Source organism: Bolinopsis microptera, chromosome 6 (genome assembly GCF_026151205.1).
Source record: "Bolinopsis microptera isolate Bmic1 chromosome 6, MBARI_Bmic_1.0, whole genome shotgun sequence".
Classification (NCBI taxonomy): Eukaryota; Metazoa; Ctenophora; class Tentaculata; order Lobata; family Bolinopsidae; genus Bolinopsis; species Bolinopsis microptera.
In genome coordinates this window covers 2,922,728-2,939,324 of record NC_087077.1, presented here as the reverse complement: position 1 = coordinate 2,939,324, position 16,597 = coordinate 2,922,728, and the positions used below count along the sequence as shown (strand labels likewise).

General features: G+C 40.6%; 3 protein-coding genes across 3 annotated transcripts in view; 1 reads left to right on the top strand and 2 right to left on the bottom strand.

Moving 5' to 3' along the window:
* The window catches only part of LOC134816245 (C-1-tetrahydrofolate synthase, cytoplasmic-like), a 59,159-nt gene that overhangs the window by 7,170 nt on the left and 35,392 nt on the right, over positions 1–16,597 (bottom strand).
* LOC134816240 (uncharacterized) overlaps positions 1–16,597 on the bottom strand; it is a 96,841-nt gene that overhangs the window by 46,454 nt on the left and 33,790 nt on the right. The window lies entirely within an intron of this gene.
* Positions 8,763–10,142, top strand: LOC134816239 (organic cation transporter protein-like). The gene has a single exon (XM_063824994.1). The coding sequence runs from the start codon at positions 8,784–8,786 to the stop codon at positions 10,053–10,055; it is 1,272 nt and encodes a 423-aa protein (XP_063681064.1). The 5' UTR covers positions 8,763–8,783; the 3' UTR covers positions 10,056–10,142.

Genomic DNA, 16,597 nt, shown 5'->3' with positions numbered 1-16,597 from the left:
ATGAGAAGTGAGGCTACCCTAAAGGGAATAAGAGGGTGAGAAGTGAGGATACCCTAAAGGGAATAAGAGGGTGAGAAGTGAGGATACCCTAAAGGGAATAAGAGGGTGAGAAGTGAGGATACCCTAAAGGGAATAAGAGGGTGAGAAGTGAGGCTACCCTGTCAGGAATAAGAGGGTGAGAAGGGAGGATACCCTAAAGGGAATAAGAGGGTGAGAAGTGAGGATACCCTAAAGGGAATAAGAGGGTGAGAAGTGAGGATACCCTAAAGGGAATAAGAGGGTGAGAAGTGAGGATACCCTAAAGGGAATAAGAGGGTGAGAAGTGAGGATACCCTAAAGGGAATAAGAGGGTGAGAAGTGAGGATACCCTAAAGGGAATACGAGGGTGAGAAGTGAGGATACCCTAAAGGGAATAAGAGGGTGAGAAGTGAGGATACCCTAAAGGGAATAAGAGGGTGAGAAGTGAGGATACCCTAAAGGGAATAAGAGGGTGAGAAATGAGGCTACCCTAAAGGGAATAAGAGGGTGAGCAGTGAGGCTACCCTAAAGGGAATAAGAGGGTGAGAAGTGAGGCTACCCTAAAGGGAATAAGAGGGTGAGAAGTGGGGCTACCCTAAAGGGAATAAGAGGGTGAGAAGTGAGGATACCCTAAAGGGAATAAGAGGGTGAGAAGTGAGGCTACCCTAAAGGGAATAAGAGGGTGAGAAGTGAGGATACCCTAAAGGGAATAAGAGGGTGAGAAGTGAGGCTACCCTAAAGGGAATAAGAGGGTGAGAAGTGAGGATACCCTAAAGGGAATAAGAGGGTGAGAAGTGAGGATACCCTAAAGGGAATAAGAGGGTGAGAAGTGAGGATACCCTAAAGGGAATAAGAGGGTAAAAAGGGAGGATACCCTAAAGGGAATAAGAGGGTGAGAAGTGAGGCTACCCTAAAGGGAATAAGAGGGTGAGAAGTGAGGATACCCTAAAGGGAATAAGAGGGTGAGAAGTGAGGATACCCTAAAGGGAATAAGAGGGTGAGAAGTGAGGATACCCTCAAGGGAATAAGAGGGTGAGAAGTGAGGATACCCTAAAGGGAATAAGAGGGTGAGAAGTGAGGATACCCTAAAGGGAATAAGAGGGTGAAAAGTGAGGATACCCTAAAGGGAATAAGAGGGTGAGAAGTGAAGCTACCCTAAAGGGAATAAGAGGGTGAGAAGTGAGGCTACCCTAAAGGGAATAAGAGGGTGAGAAGTGAGGATACCCTAAAGGGAATAAGAGGGTGAGAAGTGAGGCTACCCTAAAGGGAATAAGAGGGTGAGAAGTGAGGATACCCTAAAGGGAATAAGAGGGTGAGAAGTGAGGCTACCCTAAAGGGAATAAGAGGGTGAGAAGTGAGGATACCCTAAAGGGAATAAGAGGGTGAGAAGTGAGGCTACCCTAAAGGGAATAAGAGGGTGAGAAGTGAGGCTACCCTAAAGGGAATAAGAGGGTGAGAAGTGAGGATACCCTAAAGGGAATAAGAGGGTGAGAAGTGAGGCTACCCTGAAGGGAATAAGAGGGTGAGAAGTGGGGCTACCCTAAATAGAATAAGAGGGTGAGAAGTGAGGCTACCCTAAAGGGAATAAGAGGGTGAGAAGTGAGGCTACCCTAAAGGGAATAAGAGGGTGAGAAGTGAGGATACCCTAAAGGGAATAAGAGGGTGAGAAGTGAGGCTACCCTAAAGGGAATAAGAGGGTGAGAAGTGAGGCTACCCTAAAGGGAATAAGAGGGTGAGAAGTGGGGCTACCCTAAAGGGAATAAGAGGGTGAGAAGTGAGGCTACCCTAAAAGGAATAAGAGGGTGAGAAGTGGGGAGGGCGTGTTGAACATTAAAATAACGCGTGTTAAAACTGGCCGCTATTTTAAGACACTGGAATTTGTCTGGATGATATATGTGAACTGGTATAGGAATTAAAAACGTGGCCAAAAATGTTAAGCGATCACCATCGACAGCTAATTCTTACTGACTGTAGGCGATGAAAGATGATTCGTTATTGACTAGGTAGATCCAAGAGTATGCGCCATTGCTACATTACCTACATAACATAATTTTCATTGATGATGCAAAATGTGGTAATATATTATAGCCTAGACACGTTCACCAGACCAATAGATTGTAACACAGGCCACGTTCCTTTATTATAGTCGAGATATTTTCACCCAGAACTTGAAATATTCAGTCGCCTCGTTAGTTTCGAATTTTCGCTTATATGATTACAGAAGGCCTCTATTAGTATTTGTAACACTCATTTCTTTTCGCTATTTTCGCTATTTCGCTATCGGTAACTTCATAAGATTTCATTTTCGTTGCACGATGTTTTCAGTTGCCTTCCTAAACCCAGTCTCTTTTCGAATTCTCTGCAAACAGTTTCACAACCATATTATATGATATACAGTAAAACCCCGATTTACCGCGGAGTTTGGGGAAAGGAAACAACCGCGGTAATCGGGTTCTTTATGTTCACAATATATTATACATATTAGGCCGTATTTGGGGGAAAGAAATAGGTAAATCGGGGTTTTACTGTATATCTGAGACAATAGAACAGACAATACAAGAGAAACGCCATCTTAGGACGCGAGGAAAGTTAGACTACATAGTTGGACAACATTAAATCAATTGCTTCTGTAACGTCCTGACTCCTGAACATACCCCACACCCCACAGCTATAATGTCGGATTACCACGTCTACGGTAACAGCACACACCTCCACCACACTGGTGGGGGTGGGTCCCACATTGGTGGGGGTGGGCCCCACTCTAACCACCTGACCCTGGCGTATGCTGCCCTCACCCTTCTCACTGTCCTCGCCTGCTTTACTGCCATCATCGGTAGGTTTATTCGTGTCCTCGCGACAGCATTTTAAAATATTTTCCTTGTTAATCTATAGTTAACTTGATCACTACAGCAGAAATTTGGAGATTTGAAGTAGCAGGTTTTTATAACAAGTTTATGTTTCGAGTACCTAACTAAGAAAGCTGACCCTCATCAGAACACTGTCATTAGTTAATCCCCAAAACTCCGGTAAAACTCCGGTAAAACTCCGGTAAAACTCCGGTAAAACTCCGGTAAAACTCCGGGTTTCACTCTATAAAACCATCACGTGCTCAGGTAACAGTATCCTGGTATGCTACTACATACCGAGAAGGAAGGACACAGCCCCGATGCTATACCTCTTACTTACTGTTACAGACCTTGTTGTCGGAGCATCAGCTGCAGGTAGAGTTCTAGTGGTGAGGTGCAGAATATTATGTATAAGAGACTGCAATTAACCAATTAGCTTCAATTAGCTTAAACCGCAGATTCTCTGACACGTGCCAAAAAATTGTGCTTCACTTCCCATCAGAATCCAAATCTTTCAGTTGTTGAACCTTTTTGGCTTCGGTTTTTAAGTTACATACTTATATAAATTCCTTCGACAACCCGCTCTAATCAAATATATGTCAACATTATGTTAATCGTAGTATATGAATATCAGATATCTGTAAATTGTTCATTAATATATGAACTTCTACTTCATTCTCTTATTTTATCATTGAGCAAACATTTTAATTGATATTTCTTTCCTAAATCAGGGGTGAGCTACGTCATGATCAAAACCCAGCTAGTTGAAGGACTAGAAAACACGTTCACAGCACTCTCGCCCTCTCTCTTTGCCAAAATCTACAGCTTCCTCTACTTCGTGAGCTGTAGAGCCTCCGTCTTCATCACCTGTACCATGTGCATCACCCAGACAATCCAGGTGAGGGCTGTGTTCTACCAGCCCCGGTACAGCGCTATCCTCGCCTCTGTCCTCTCCTACTACGGCAGCCTGATCGCTATAAGCCTGGCCTACTTCTCCATCGACATGGTCTCGTGTGATAACCCGTATTTTATCTGCGTTCCAGTAGCTCACCCCCACTTGCTAACTACTATTCTCTTCTACGGCATTCCTTACGCTCTCCCAACTGTTCCGGTATTAGCAGGAGGTGAGTTGCGCGGTTTATGTGTGGTCAGGTTTATCGAATTAGACATGGAGATAATTTATAGAATGGGGTAATATTATGAATAAACTTGGCAGTGTTTTTCCCGACGGTGGACACAGTCACTCTGTACCCCGAAAAACATGTAATCTATAAACGTGTTTCTGAAAGTGTGCATAGATAATTAAATCTGCAAGGGTTGGTTAAATGTGAACTCTCATACTGTAGTCTACAAATCTAAGGGTTCAGGGGGTTTCAAGGATGGTTCAAGACAGAAAACGAAGTTTTTAATTAAAAAATTTTATCTGCACTTATATCAAACTTAAAGTAAGCTGGAACCTTGTAAGCACTAAGCATCTAGTGGTCATGTGAGAAGACTGGGCCAATGAGTGAAAGGAGCTGATAATAAGTAATATTTCTGAAACGTGCCATTTTGGTGATATAATACTGATAATTCGTTGAATGGCTAATAGGATTATTACAGCCTATGCTATTTCCAGAACAAAACCCGACTTTTATGAATCTGAACGAGCTCTAAGACCAGTGTACAAAAATTCGACTGACTGTCAAAGTTTCAGATGCCAGCATAGATCCAAAAAATTCAAATATTTTACAGATGCAATCGGAAAAATTCCTTAAATCTCACGAATACATTCTATAGGTATTCTGACGTGCACGACCCTAATGAGATACAGGTCTCTGAGGAAAAGGGACAAGAGTGCGATCACAATTGTTATCATCACTGTCATCTTCCTTGTCTTCAACCTGGCCTTCCTCGCTCACTATTACTGTCATGAGGTAGGAACATGAAGTGATTAACTAATTAATATATTAATTAATTAATTAACCAATTGTGTACTTAATTAGTAGGTTGGTTCTTATTCAACCTTTTGAATGTATAATGACGACTTAAGGATCGTGTACATATAATGTAAGCCATGTATAATAAGTAGAGAGCTTGGAAAATGTCACGTAATACGTGAAGGATCTGCTTCTTCTTATCTCCTCTTATCTCCTTCATACTGATGCCAGTCCGCCACCAGTCCATACCGCTATATAGTGCCAAGGTTTACAACTCCTATTTTAACTACTAAGAGTGTAAGAGTAGTAAGTACTTTATACATGACCGGATCTAACTGCATTATAGGAGTTAAAATATACAGGCTGCGATTTCAGTCCTGTCCGTACGTTCCCATGGAAGTTCATTTACGCAGTTGCCCAGTTCCACCTACCAATCGGATGTGGAACTGCAACTCTCAAATTGACTGAACAACACCATAAATCATTGAAAAATACGTTAAATTTCAATTAAACAATATTACAACCATATTATATATATCCCCCTAATGAAATAACAATTCACCAGTGGATTTATAGTGACATGCTTCACGATGACACGGCGCTGAGGACAGACGAGATTCTCTTCTTCACCTCCCACACCCTCAGTCACTTTATCAACTCTGCTCTGAACCCGGTCATACTCATCGCGTTAGTAATTAGTTACTAATATTAGTAATTAGTTTTCTTATTCATTTTACCTTTTATCCGGTTTCTGTTGGTGCAAGTTTAAACTAACCCCGAACCTAACCCCAGGAGAAACAGTAGGTTCCAGACATACCTCTCAGTTGCAGTGAAACACACGATAACTAGAACCCTCACCCCAACCCACCTGGTCACCCCTCCTAGCCCCGCACCTCCAGAATACTGCTCCCTCTCCCGGCCCTCTCTTCAACCTAACCCCAGATCTTGTCTCATCACCAACGGCAACTTCTCCAGCAGGATCCGTCTCCAGCCCAACTCTTGTTTCGACCCTCCCACAGGTTTCAGGGATCAGAGCTCGCCTATTTTGTTGAGGATGAGCAACATTGGGTTTATGAGGAGAGTTTCAACGATACTGGACGATTGTGAAAACGAGGCCCCAGCAAGTAGGAGACAGTCAGTACAGGGCAGTAGAAAACAGTCCGAACTATCAGAGGGAAGGGAGCTGTCTGTTGGTTGTAAAATATCTGCTGAGGGTGTTATGGAGCACGTTTCCAGCAAAAGGAGGAGGACTATCTTTGCTTCTTGAGGTATTAAACGGCCAGGGAGCGTAGTTGGTTGATCATCGGATTTGTAATCGTAAGATTGCGAGTTCGAATCCCACTGCCTGCCTAGTCGTGGGGTGAGCGTCGTTGACGCTCTGCTAAGGATCCCGAGTGGTCTATGTAGCCCCACGGTTCACTCAGCCGAATGCTCGAGAAATCGGGTGTGAGGGTTAAATGAGGAGCTGTGCTTGATCAACACAGCGAAGCCTCGGGCGAAGAAAGTGTGGCATAGTGCCTTAACCGTTGCTGGCCTTAGGAACGATCCTTCGGATTCTTGTAAAGCTCTTCCTTGAAAGTGCTGGTTTACATTGTAATGCAGGTAATGCCGAAGTAAAATAACAAAGGTGGTCGACTCATTCGATGGCCTTGTTGCGTCGCAACGAATCCTCATAAGATAAGATAAGATAAGATATTACCTACCTGAGGGGACAGTAATCTCGCGACGAATAATTAGAGCAAGACTATGATATCTGAATATGAAGAGAGTGACTGACTATGAAAATATCTGAATAGGAAGAGAGCTCTTAATAATGATATCGGCGAATAGTTCTGATTTTGCCCTTTTAGTCAGTATTGAGTAGTAAATCCTACCTTTCCAAAATCTAAATGATTTGTGGGTTACGATGAACGTTTTTATTATTTATTATTAACTATGTACACCATATTTACTAATGCACACAATTTAGTACGCAGTATAGCAGCTATATGTACACTGAGATTATGTGCACTATTTATTAGGACATTTCACACTGAAGTGCAGATTGGTTCAATTTGAAACTGTGCAGTATGATAAAGGTGCTCAAAGGAGAGGCCATACCATAATAATGTGAAGTTCAGTGTTTTGTTTATTTACCAACTGTTTGCCTAAAATGTCACAAGTAGCTTCAGCCTCTCTTCCGAGCGGTGTAAAGACGTAAAACATACATTTTGTCACCGGTTTACAATTTACATCTTTAGTCTGCTAAGAGAGTCCAGGATATTTGATTGTGCGTGTTACTACGGGGATTCCGACCGAATTCTGGACTCTGTACTAAGTCTTTCGCCTTTAACATTACTTACAGAATTACTTGTTATTGGTAGTGGTAGTTTGGATAAAATGCTATTTTCTTGTTTTGCGATTTATTCTGCAGTGGCAAATATTAATATCTTTTTTCACAATTTAGCAACCTAGCTACAACACGTGTTTGACTCTTAACTTAACATACCTGTTAGAGTGTGTAAGAGTGTGTAACAGTGTGTTAGATTAATTGTTAATTAAGCTTACTGTTGATACTGTTGATACTTAAAGACATAGTACGATTGATTAAGACATAGTACGATTGACAGTTATGAAACAAAATTATTAATTGCCGTAATCATGACAGTTCCCAACAGACTATACACGGCTGGTAAATTTATTTGCACATGCTACACTGTAAGAGTAAGGACTAATAAAACTTAGATAGATATTGTATGATCTAGTTAGGCCACGTGAGTTTTGTGATCTTGGAGTGTCTGATGAGATTTCGGGCGTACGAGAATCCCTAATTACGTTTCACCGAATCCCAATCAGCTTTCAGACGATTTCGTTTAACTTTAATGACAACTGTAGTAAAACTCTAGAGACATATACTTTTCATGTTACAAAATATTGAATATATGGTGTCTCATAAACCCTATCATCCAATCTCTCAAAGGTTTGCAAAATCTTTAAAGCGTCGTTATACAGATACAGATTAAACCAATGCTTTGATCATATCAGATCAACCCTATCAGATTTCATTTATAAATGGACGGGACCTGCATAGACACAGGAGTGTAAAAATTGAATTAGTGCTGCAGAAATGATATTAAAAAATTGCAATGGATGGACATTTTACAGTTAAATTAACAGACTCAAAGATTAACTGTTAATCTTAGAGTCTCCCTTCATTTTCATTGAACCTAAACAGTGATAGTTGCTTAGTTTTCAACTCCCTAACGATAAGAACTGGTTGTAAAATTGTCTAAGTCTAGGTTAGGTGCTCCACGCTACCCTTTGCCACTGATAATACCATCTTCAAGTTTACCATTTCAACTGATTATTGTGCAATTGAAATACGAGTTTTAATTGTTAAGATCGGTTCGCTCCATTGATATAACAATTTCAGCATAGCCATTCTTGAGTTAGTCGTCACTCGTAGCTTGTTCTGATTTATCTTATGTTGGAAAATAACCTAATGACTCTGGAGTACTACTACTACTAATAGTTCTCCTTGCGAATTATAGAATTTCTCCTCTTTTAATTGCTATTTCTGGAATTGTCAACATTTTTATACAAACATTCTTGATAATGACGTAATTATCATAGCCCGAACAATAAATAAAGGCAACTGAAAAAGCCAACAAAAAACACTTCAGAAATGGGATCATGGGAGAAACTCGACGATGCAGGAAAAGAAGACCCAGACACTGACAAGGCAGCTACAGTAGAACCTCTAACTATAGACCAGACCGTTGATAAAATGTTCACAGGCATAAACCTCAAGTTGGTGTTAGTATTCATCTCGGCTGTAGGCAGTGTGTACGTGACCGCCGCGGAGACTTACATCACCATCTTCACCGGCTTTATACCCTACACTGATTGGGCTTGTGTCTCCGACAAGTGTAATGACCTTCAAGTCCAAAGTAATGCCTCCGAAACTTTCTTCAGTTACAATACCATGTGTGACAACAATTTGAAAGCTGATACAGATTTCATGTGGACCAGTGAGCGGACATCCTTCTCAATTGACTGGGGTTTCTACTGTGATACAGAAGCTAAACTATCAGTTGCTTCCAGCTTCTTTTTCATTGGAGCATGTATAGGCTTGCTGTCATCTACTGCTATATTCGACAGAGTTGGAAGAAGGAATGGTGCAATATTTGGGTCTGTCATAGCAGCATCGGCTACTGTAGTGGGAACCTGGATACCGTCTTATGAGGGCATGCTCGCTATCAGGATCTTTCAAGGGTTCGGTCAGTTTATAAACTTTACTGGTGTGTACTGTTGGGTTGTCGAGTTCGCACCAACCACTCTGAGGACCTCTATCAGCGCCCTCGTCCTTATATGCTGGTCTTTGGGTTACTTGCTTACTGTATTGATCAGTTATCTCATCCCAGTGTGGAACTACATTTTCCTTACACTCGGTATCCTCAACTTTATCCTGATCGCTCCACTGCTGATCTATCCCATATCTCCAAGATTTTCTTTAGTTCGTGGAAGGGAAGAAGAGGCAAAGAGAACCCTGGAAGCGTTCTCTCGTATCTGCAACAACGAGACCTCGCTAGACACAGTGAACCTCACCTACACTTCACGAGTGCAGAACTACTGGGAGCAGATCAAGGACTTCAAAAAGTACCCAACCATGTTGAAGGAGACCTTGCTGTGCATGATAACCTGGTTTGTAGTGGCTAACCTGTTCTACGGTTTCTCCTTTGGGTGGGGTAAAATATCAGATAACCTCTATGTCAGCTACCTGTTTGCTGCGCTGGGTAAAGTCCTGGCCTTTTCCCTGACCATACCCGCGTGTAGAGTGATGGGGAGAAAGAAGGCGATGCTCTTCTTCCTCGTCTGCGGTATTCTGTCCAATTTCCTTGCCATGCCTGACGTACAGATCAACGATAAGTGGACCCTGGAGTTCGTGGCCTGCCTCCTGGGTAGCATTGCTATCTCCGCTGCGTTTGCAGTCATCTACATCTACACGTGCGAGCTGGCACCGACCTCCCATCGCGGCATGGTCATGTCTCTGAGCTCCAGCTGTGCCCGAGTGGGCAGCTTCATCGGTACTTATACCAGTCTGCTATACGACATCACGGACAGACGGGTACCTCTGGGTATGTTTGCCGGGATGACGATCGTGTGTGGGGTGGCGGTGTTCTTCCTGTCCGACACGACCGACAGGAGGGTTCCGGAGACACCGCATGATGTGGAGGTGTTGACTGGGAACAAGAAGTATCAGCAGGTTCAGGATGAGAAGGAGATGTTGTGAACAGTGATTCATTAGATATGTAAATATTGAATACTATAGTGCAACCCTTGCATACGGCCGGGACTTCATTATCGCATTTGAAATACAAAAGTATAAACAGTGCAAAAGTTAAAACGGTGCAAGAGTATGAACACGCTCAGTTGAAACCGGCCGCATAAGAGAACATTTAATTATGGGCCCCTCACGTATCCAATAGTAATCTATACTTTAGTATCACATTTGGGGTTCAAAACCATCAATTAAACCACTTACACACACAACACACACACACACACACACACACACACACACACACACACACACACACACACACACACACACACACACACACACACACACACACACACACACACACACACACACACATACACACACACACACACACACACACACACACACACACACACACACACACACACACACACACACACACACACACACACACACACACACACACACACACACACACACACACACACACACACACACACACACACACACACACACACACACACACACACACACACACACACACACACACACACACACACACACACACACACACACCCACACACCCACACACACACACACACACACACACACACACACACACACGCATAACACACACACACAACACACACAACACACATTTTGGGATTATTAGTACAGATCAAGATAGTAGATCATTTTAGATATTTTCTGTCGTATATTTATCTTATATTGACGTAGTTTTAGCTTATCAATTTAACTTATCAATTAAAAATTGCGTATTATTGTTTATTTTATCACCACATCACAGGAAAAATTGGAGCGAAAGAAATCCCTGGTACCTTAGTTCCCAAAAATTTGTGTGCCATTATATTGAGCACAATTTATTTGAGCCCGAAAAATTTGGGCAGAAAATTTGAACTCATTTGGGCGACCGAAAATTTGGGCACAAATTCTTCGAAAAATGAACGATTTTCCACTAAAATTTCAGTTAGATATTTTCCTTAGTTCATTATTATTCCTTATTATTCCAGTCATTTTGCTTTCAATTTTAAGCATGTAGGTGGTAGTCTGAGTTGTTTCACATTATGAAATTTACGATCTGCCCAGTAACTACTAAAAAATACAGTGATGATGGCACAGTACAAAATGATAGATATACAATAGTGATATTTAGTCTCTCAATCAGATAGTTTAGTCTACTTACACTCAGCATATCTTATCATACCCCTCTCACATACAATTATCATTATGACGCCTCACCAGATGGTCGAAAGGTTTGGAAGAAAATTAGAAGGTTTACATCATGATCTATCAAACTAAGCGGCACATACGCTTAGCTTTGGGGGAAACATAATTGTGTGTAGCGAACTACTGTAAACTCAGACCAAAGGTCTTGAAGTCTAATTCCAGTTATTTCTATTCATTTAAAATATAAGCCTGTTTACTTGGTCAAGCCATGAATGACAGATTAGAAAACAAAAATTTCAAATATTATTTCACTTGGATATGAAGAAAAATCCATCTTTCTATAGATTTCAGGGCCACAGGCCAAATGCCAAAAGTTTGGTTAGCAAAAAATTTAGCAGACGGAAAAGATTTATGCAATTAATTTGGTCTGCAAAAAATTTGGGCGAGAGGCCCGCTCAAATTTTTGGTCGCCCAAATTTTTGGGAATTAAGGTATGTTTAACTATTCTAAATAATCTCGCTTCCTCCTATAAATAAACTAATTATCTTCATAGTTATGTAAGTATGCTGCATAGTGCATGCCTCAGTATGCTGCATAGGTGCATGCCTCAGTATGCTTAATTAATAGTTAATACCAATAATGGCGAGTACACACAATTACTCAAACAATAAAGTCTCCCATCCATAATTACTACCTATTCGAATGTACAGTGTACAGTGATTGTACACATCATTATGCCCCAAATTTAAGCCGATTTCTACCCAAATTCCTACGCCGTGACCAATATCATCCTGTCAACTATCTACCTCCATCCATGCCGACCAGAGATACAGGTTCTGGCCCTAAAGTCGTCCGACACCAACCATCCTACGATAAGATAAATTAGACTCTCTCGACTCTCGGTCAGGTCAAGATCCCAGCTATAAAGACTGTCCAGTGCCTGTTTTTAGGTTCAACATTCCTGATGATCTCGATTCTCGCCAGACGTGTCATAAGTCATTTTATCTGTTGGCAATTTGCCCATCTGTTACCTTAGCACTCTGTTAACCTCTCTCAGATCCCGTTAAAATAAGATTTTAATATCAAATAATTATAAAGTTATAATAACATTCCCGTTAAAATTTTAAAATCTGATGACATCTAAACTGATAAAGTGTGTTGTGCCGTTTCATCCCTTTCTGAAGACCGGAACTCGAAGTTCCACTTCAAATCTCTACTCATTAACGTAATTATTGACTGGTATTAATATTACACAACACTACTTGTAATAAACAAACTCGTTAACAGGTCATTTGTTCGTATTAGGCTATCCATTATCAGTATGAAATCTTGTGAATCGCCCCAGAACACTTCTAGAATTTAATTGAGTGCCATTCCTGACTCCTGTTAACAGTAACATACTGGTACCCGTTTCCAGGATTACTTGGGAACAGGGAGAAGCAAAACCACTAAAATTTCCTTGAAAATTCACTAAAATTTCTTTAACATTTCACTGTATAAAATTATATTTTATCTAGATAAACAGATAACTTTTATTGCCGAATTATCGGATATAATTATCGGTTACGATTATCGGAGTGGATAGCCTAGTTCGTATATGTGATTGCATAAATACATAATTAATGAAATGATCCAGATCCCCGTTTAATTAGGCAACATTTTTAGAATTTAACAATTACTCTGTACTTTAATACTGTTAAAAATTTCACCTTAATTGAGTCTAAATTAAAGTATACTATTCCACTCTAATTACTAAACAACTAATCTATTGGCAGAATGGTAGCCAAAATCGTACGTCACATATCGAAATCCCGTTAAAATAAAATTATAATGTCAAACAATTATAAAATTATGATAAAATTCCGGTAAAACGTTTAAAAATCTGATTAGATTTAATCAGCTAAAATTAGTCTCCATACTATACTGTCTGCACTGTTTCGCCCCTTTCTGCAGACCGGAACTCAAAGTTCCACTTCAAATCTTTACTCATCTTACTGTATATAAAGAGAGACGGTATTTATATATTTCCATATTCTAGAGACTAGAAAGTTTATTTACAACTTATTTCGTGAAAGATTTCCTAAAAGCAAGCTGTGATTTTTGAAGTCTCCATAATCAGTGTTTATCTTGAAATCCTTCCTTTTATTTTTGTTTGATTATTGAGTTTGTTTGAATAATTTATTTTAAAAACTTATTGACTTTTTGTTTCTAATTTCTAATTATATATCGGTTGCCACTTTACTGACACCATTATCTCGACTTTATTTTGTGATAAACTTTGTTAATTCTCTCTGAGACAACATTTTAATATCAGATAATTATAAAGTTAAAATAACGTTCCCGTTAAAATGTTAACATCTGATAAGATCTAAACTTATAAAATTTGTCGTGACGTTTCATACCTTTCTGCAGACCGGAACTCGAAGTTCCACTTCAAATCTTTACTCATCTTACTGTATATAAAGCGAGACGGTATTTATATATTTCCATATTCTAGAGACTAGAAAGTTTACTTACAACTTATTTCGTGAAAGATTTCCTAAAAGCAAGCTGTGCTTTTTGAAGTCTCCATAATCAGTGTTCATCCTGAAATCCTTCCTTTTATTTTTTGTTTGATTATTGAGTTTGTGTGAATAATTTAATTTTCAAACTTTTTTACTTTTTGTTTCTAATTTCTAATTATATATCGGTTGCCATTTTACTGACACCATTATCTCGACTTAATTTTATAATAGCGATGAACCATATTATTGAATTTTAATGCAGTTTTTTTGCCTTTATCATAATTGTGCTGTTTGCTTTCACTTTTAAAATGGAAAGGAAAAAATGAATATTCAACCTAAAATAGTGATTTTAGACCCCAAATTACGACTTCCCAAGTGGTGTCAAAAACAGAAAATAAATAAGTTTGATTTTAAAATGTTTTGACGCCCATGAAATGAACCCATGAAATGAATCCATATTAAGAAATCTATGTAATATAATCAACATGAGCGGAGAGAGGCGATGAGGCCAGAATGAGGTGCACCCAATATTAAGCGTCCAATGGACATGCTATCTGCTAGCTGTTAAGATAATACAGTAAAACACCAATTTACCGGGAGTTTGGGGGGAAGGAAACATCCGCGGTAAATCAGGGTTCGCGCGGTGAATCGGGGTTTTGTTTGTTTACATTATACATGTTAACCCTATTTGGGGAAGGGGATGGCCGCGGTAAATCGGGGTTATACTGTACTTAACTGGTATTAATACTACACATTACACAATACTACGTGGAATCTAAAAATAAACCCCGTTTATATATATTATATATTATATATTAGACTGATGAGTTTTTTTGCAATTTAAACAATTCTGATGCTGACGTTTCTGCGCAATTGAAAGACGTAAGAGGATTTCATTTTTAAGATCGGTTCGCTTCATTAGTCCATTGATAAAACGATTTTAGCATAAGCCATTTTTGAATCAGTTGTCACTAATATTTCGTTCTGTTTTTATCTTATGTTGGAAAATAACCTAATTCTAGTTCATGACTCTGAGTACTAATACTACTAATAGTTATTTTTTGTGAATAATATAATCCCAATATAATTTTCAGTCTTTTAACTGTTATTTTTTAAATTGTCCTAGCCCGAACAATAAATAAAGGCAGCTGAAAAAGCCAACTCGACAAAAAAACACTTCAGGAATGGGATCATGGGAGAAACTCGACGATGCAGGAAAAGAAGACCCAGACACTGACAAGGCAGCTACAGTAGAACCTCTAACTATAGACCAGACTGTTGATAAAATGTTCACGGGCATAAACCTCAAGTTGGTGTTAGTATTCATCTCGGCTGTAGGCAGTGTGTACGTGACCGCCGCGGAGACTTACATCACCATCTTCACTGGCTTTATACCCTACACTGATTGGGCTTGTGTCTCCGACAAGTGTAATGACCTTCAAGTCCAAAGTAATGCCTCCGAAACTTTCTACAGTTACAATACCATGTGTGACAACAATTTGAAGGCTGATACAGATTTCATGTGGACCAGTGAGCGGACATCCTTCTCAATTGACTGGGGTTTCTACTGTGATACAGAAGCTAAACTGTCAGTTGCTTCCAGCCTCTTCTTCATCGGAGCGTGTTTTGGCTTGCTGTCATCTACTGCTATATTCGACAGAGTTGGAAGAAGGAATGGTGCAATATTCGGGTCTGTCATAGCAGCATCGGCTACTTTAGTGGGAACCTGGATACCGATCTATGAGGGTATGCTCGCTATCAGGATCTTCCAAGGGTTCGGTCAGTTTATAAACTTTACTGGTGTGTACTGTTGGGTTGTCGAGTTCGCACCAACCACTCTGAGGACCTCTATCGGCGCCCTCACCCTTATCTGCTGGTCTTTTGGTTACTTGCTAACTGTATTGATCACGTATCTTATCCCAGTGTGGAACTACATTTTCCTTACACTCGGTATCCTCAACTTTATCCTGATCGCTCCACTGCTGATCTATCCCATATCTCCGAGATTTTCTTTAGTTCGTGGAAGGGAAGAAGAGGCAAAGAGAACCCTGGAAGCGTTCTCTCGTATCTGCAACAACGAGACCTCGCTAGACACAGTGAACCTCACCTACACTTCACGAGTGCAGAACTTCTGGGAGCAGATCAAGGACTTCAAAAAGTACCCAACCATGTTGAAGCAGGCCTTGTTGTGCACGGCAACCTGGTTTGTAGTGGCTAACCTGTTCCACGGTTTCTCCTTTGGGTTTAATAAGATATCAGATAACATCTACGTCAGCTACATATTCGCTACTTGGGTCAAGTCCTGGCTTTCTCTCTGAGCATACCCACGTGTAGAGTGATAGGAAGAAAGAAAGCGATGCTCTTCTTCCTCATGTGCGGTATTCTGTCCAATTTCCTTGCCATGCCTGACGTACAGATCAACGATAAGTGGACCCTGGAGTTCGTGGCCTGCCTCCTGGGCAACATCTCCATATCTGCTGCGCTTGCAGTCATCTACATCCTTACATGGGAACTGGCGCCCACTTCTCACCGCGGCATGGTCATGTCTCTGAGCTCCAGCTGTGCTCGAATGGGCAGCTTCATCGGTACTTATACCAGTCTGCTCTACGACATCACGGACAGACGGGTACCTCTGGGTATGTTTGCCGGGATGACGCTCTTGTGTGGGGTGGCGGTGTTCTTCCTGCCTGACACGACCGACAGGATTAGGGTTCCGGAGACACCGCATGATGTGGAGGTGTTGAGTGGGAACAAGAAGTATCAGCAGGTTCAGGATGACAAGGAGATGTTGGGAACAGTGATTTATTAGATATAATAAAATGGTAGCACGATAATTTTATATACTTTGTTGTGCTAAGA

Bases quoted from the DNA above. Each gene is read 5' to 3' on its own strand.
- LOC134816239 (XM_063824994.1), top strand. From the start codon at position 8,784: ATGTGGACCAGTGAGCGGACATCCTTCTCAATTGACTGGGGTTTCTAC.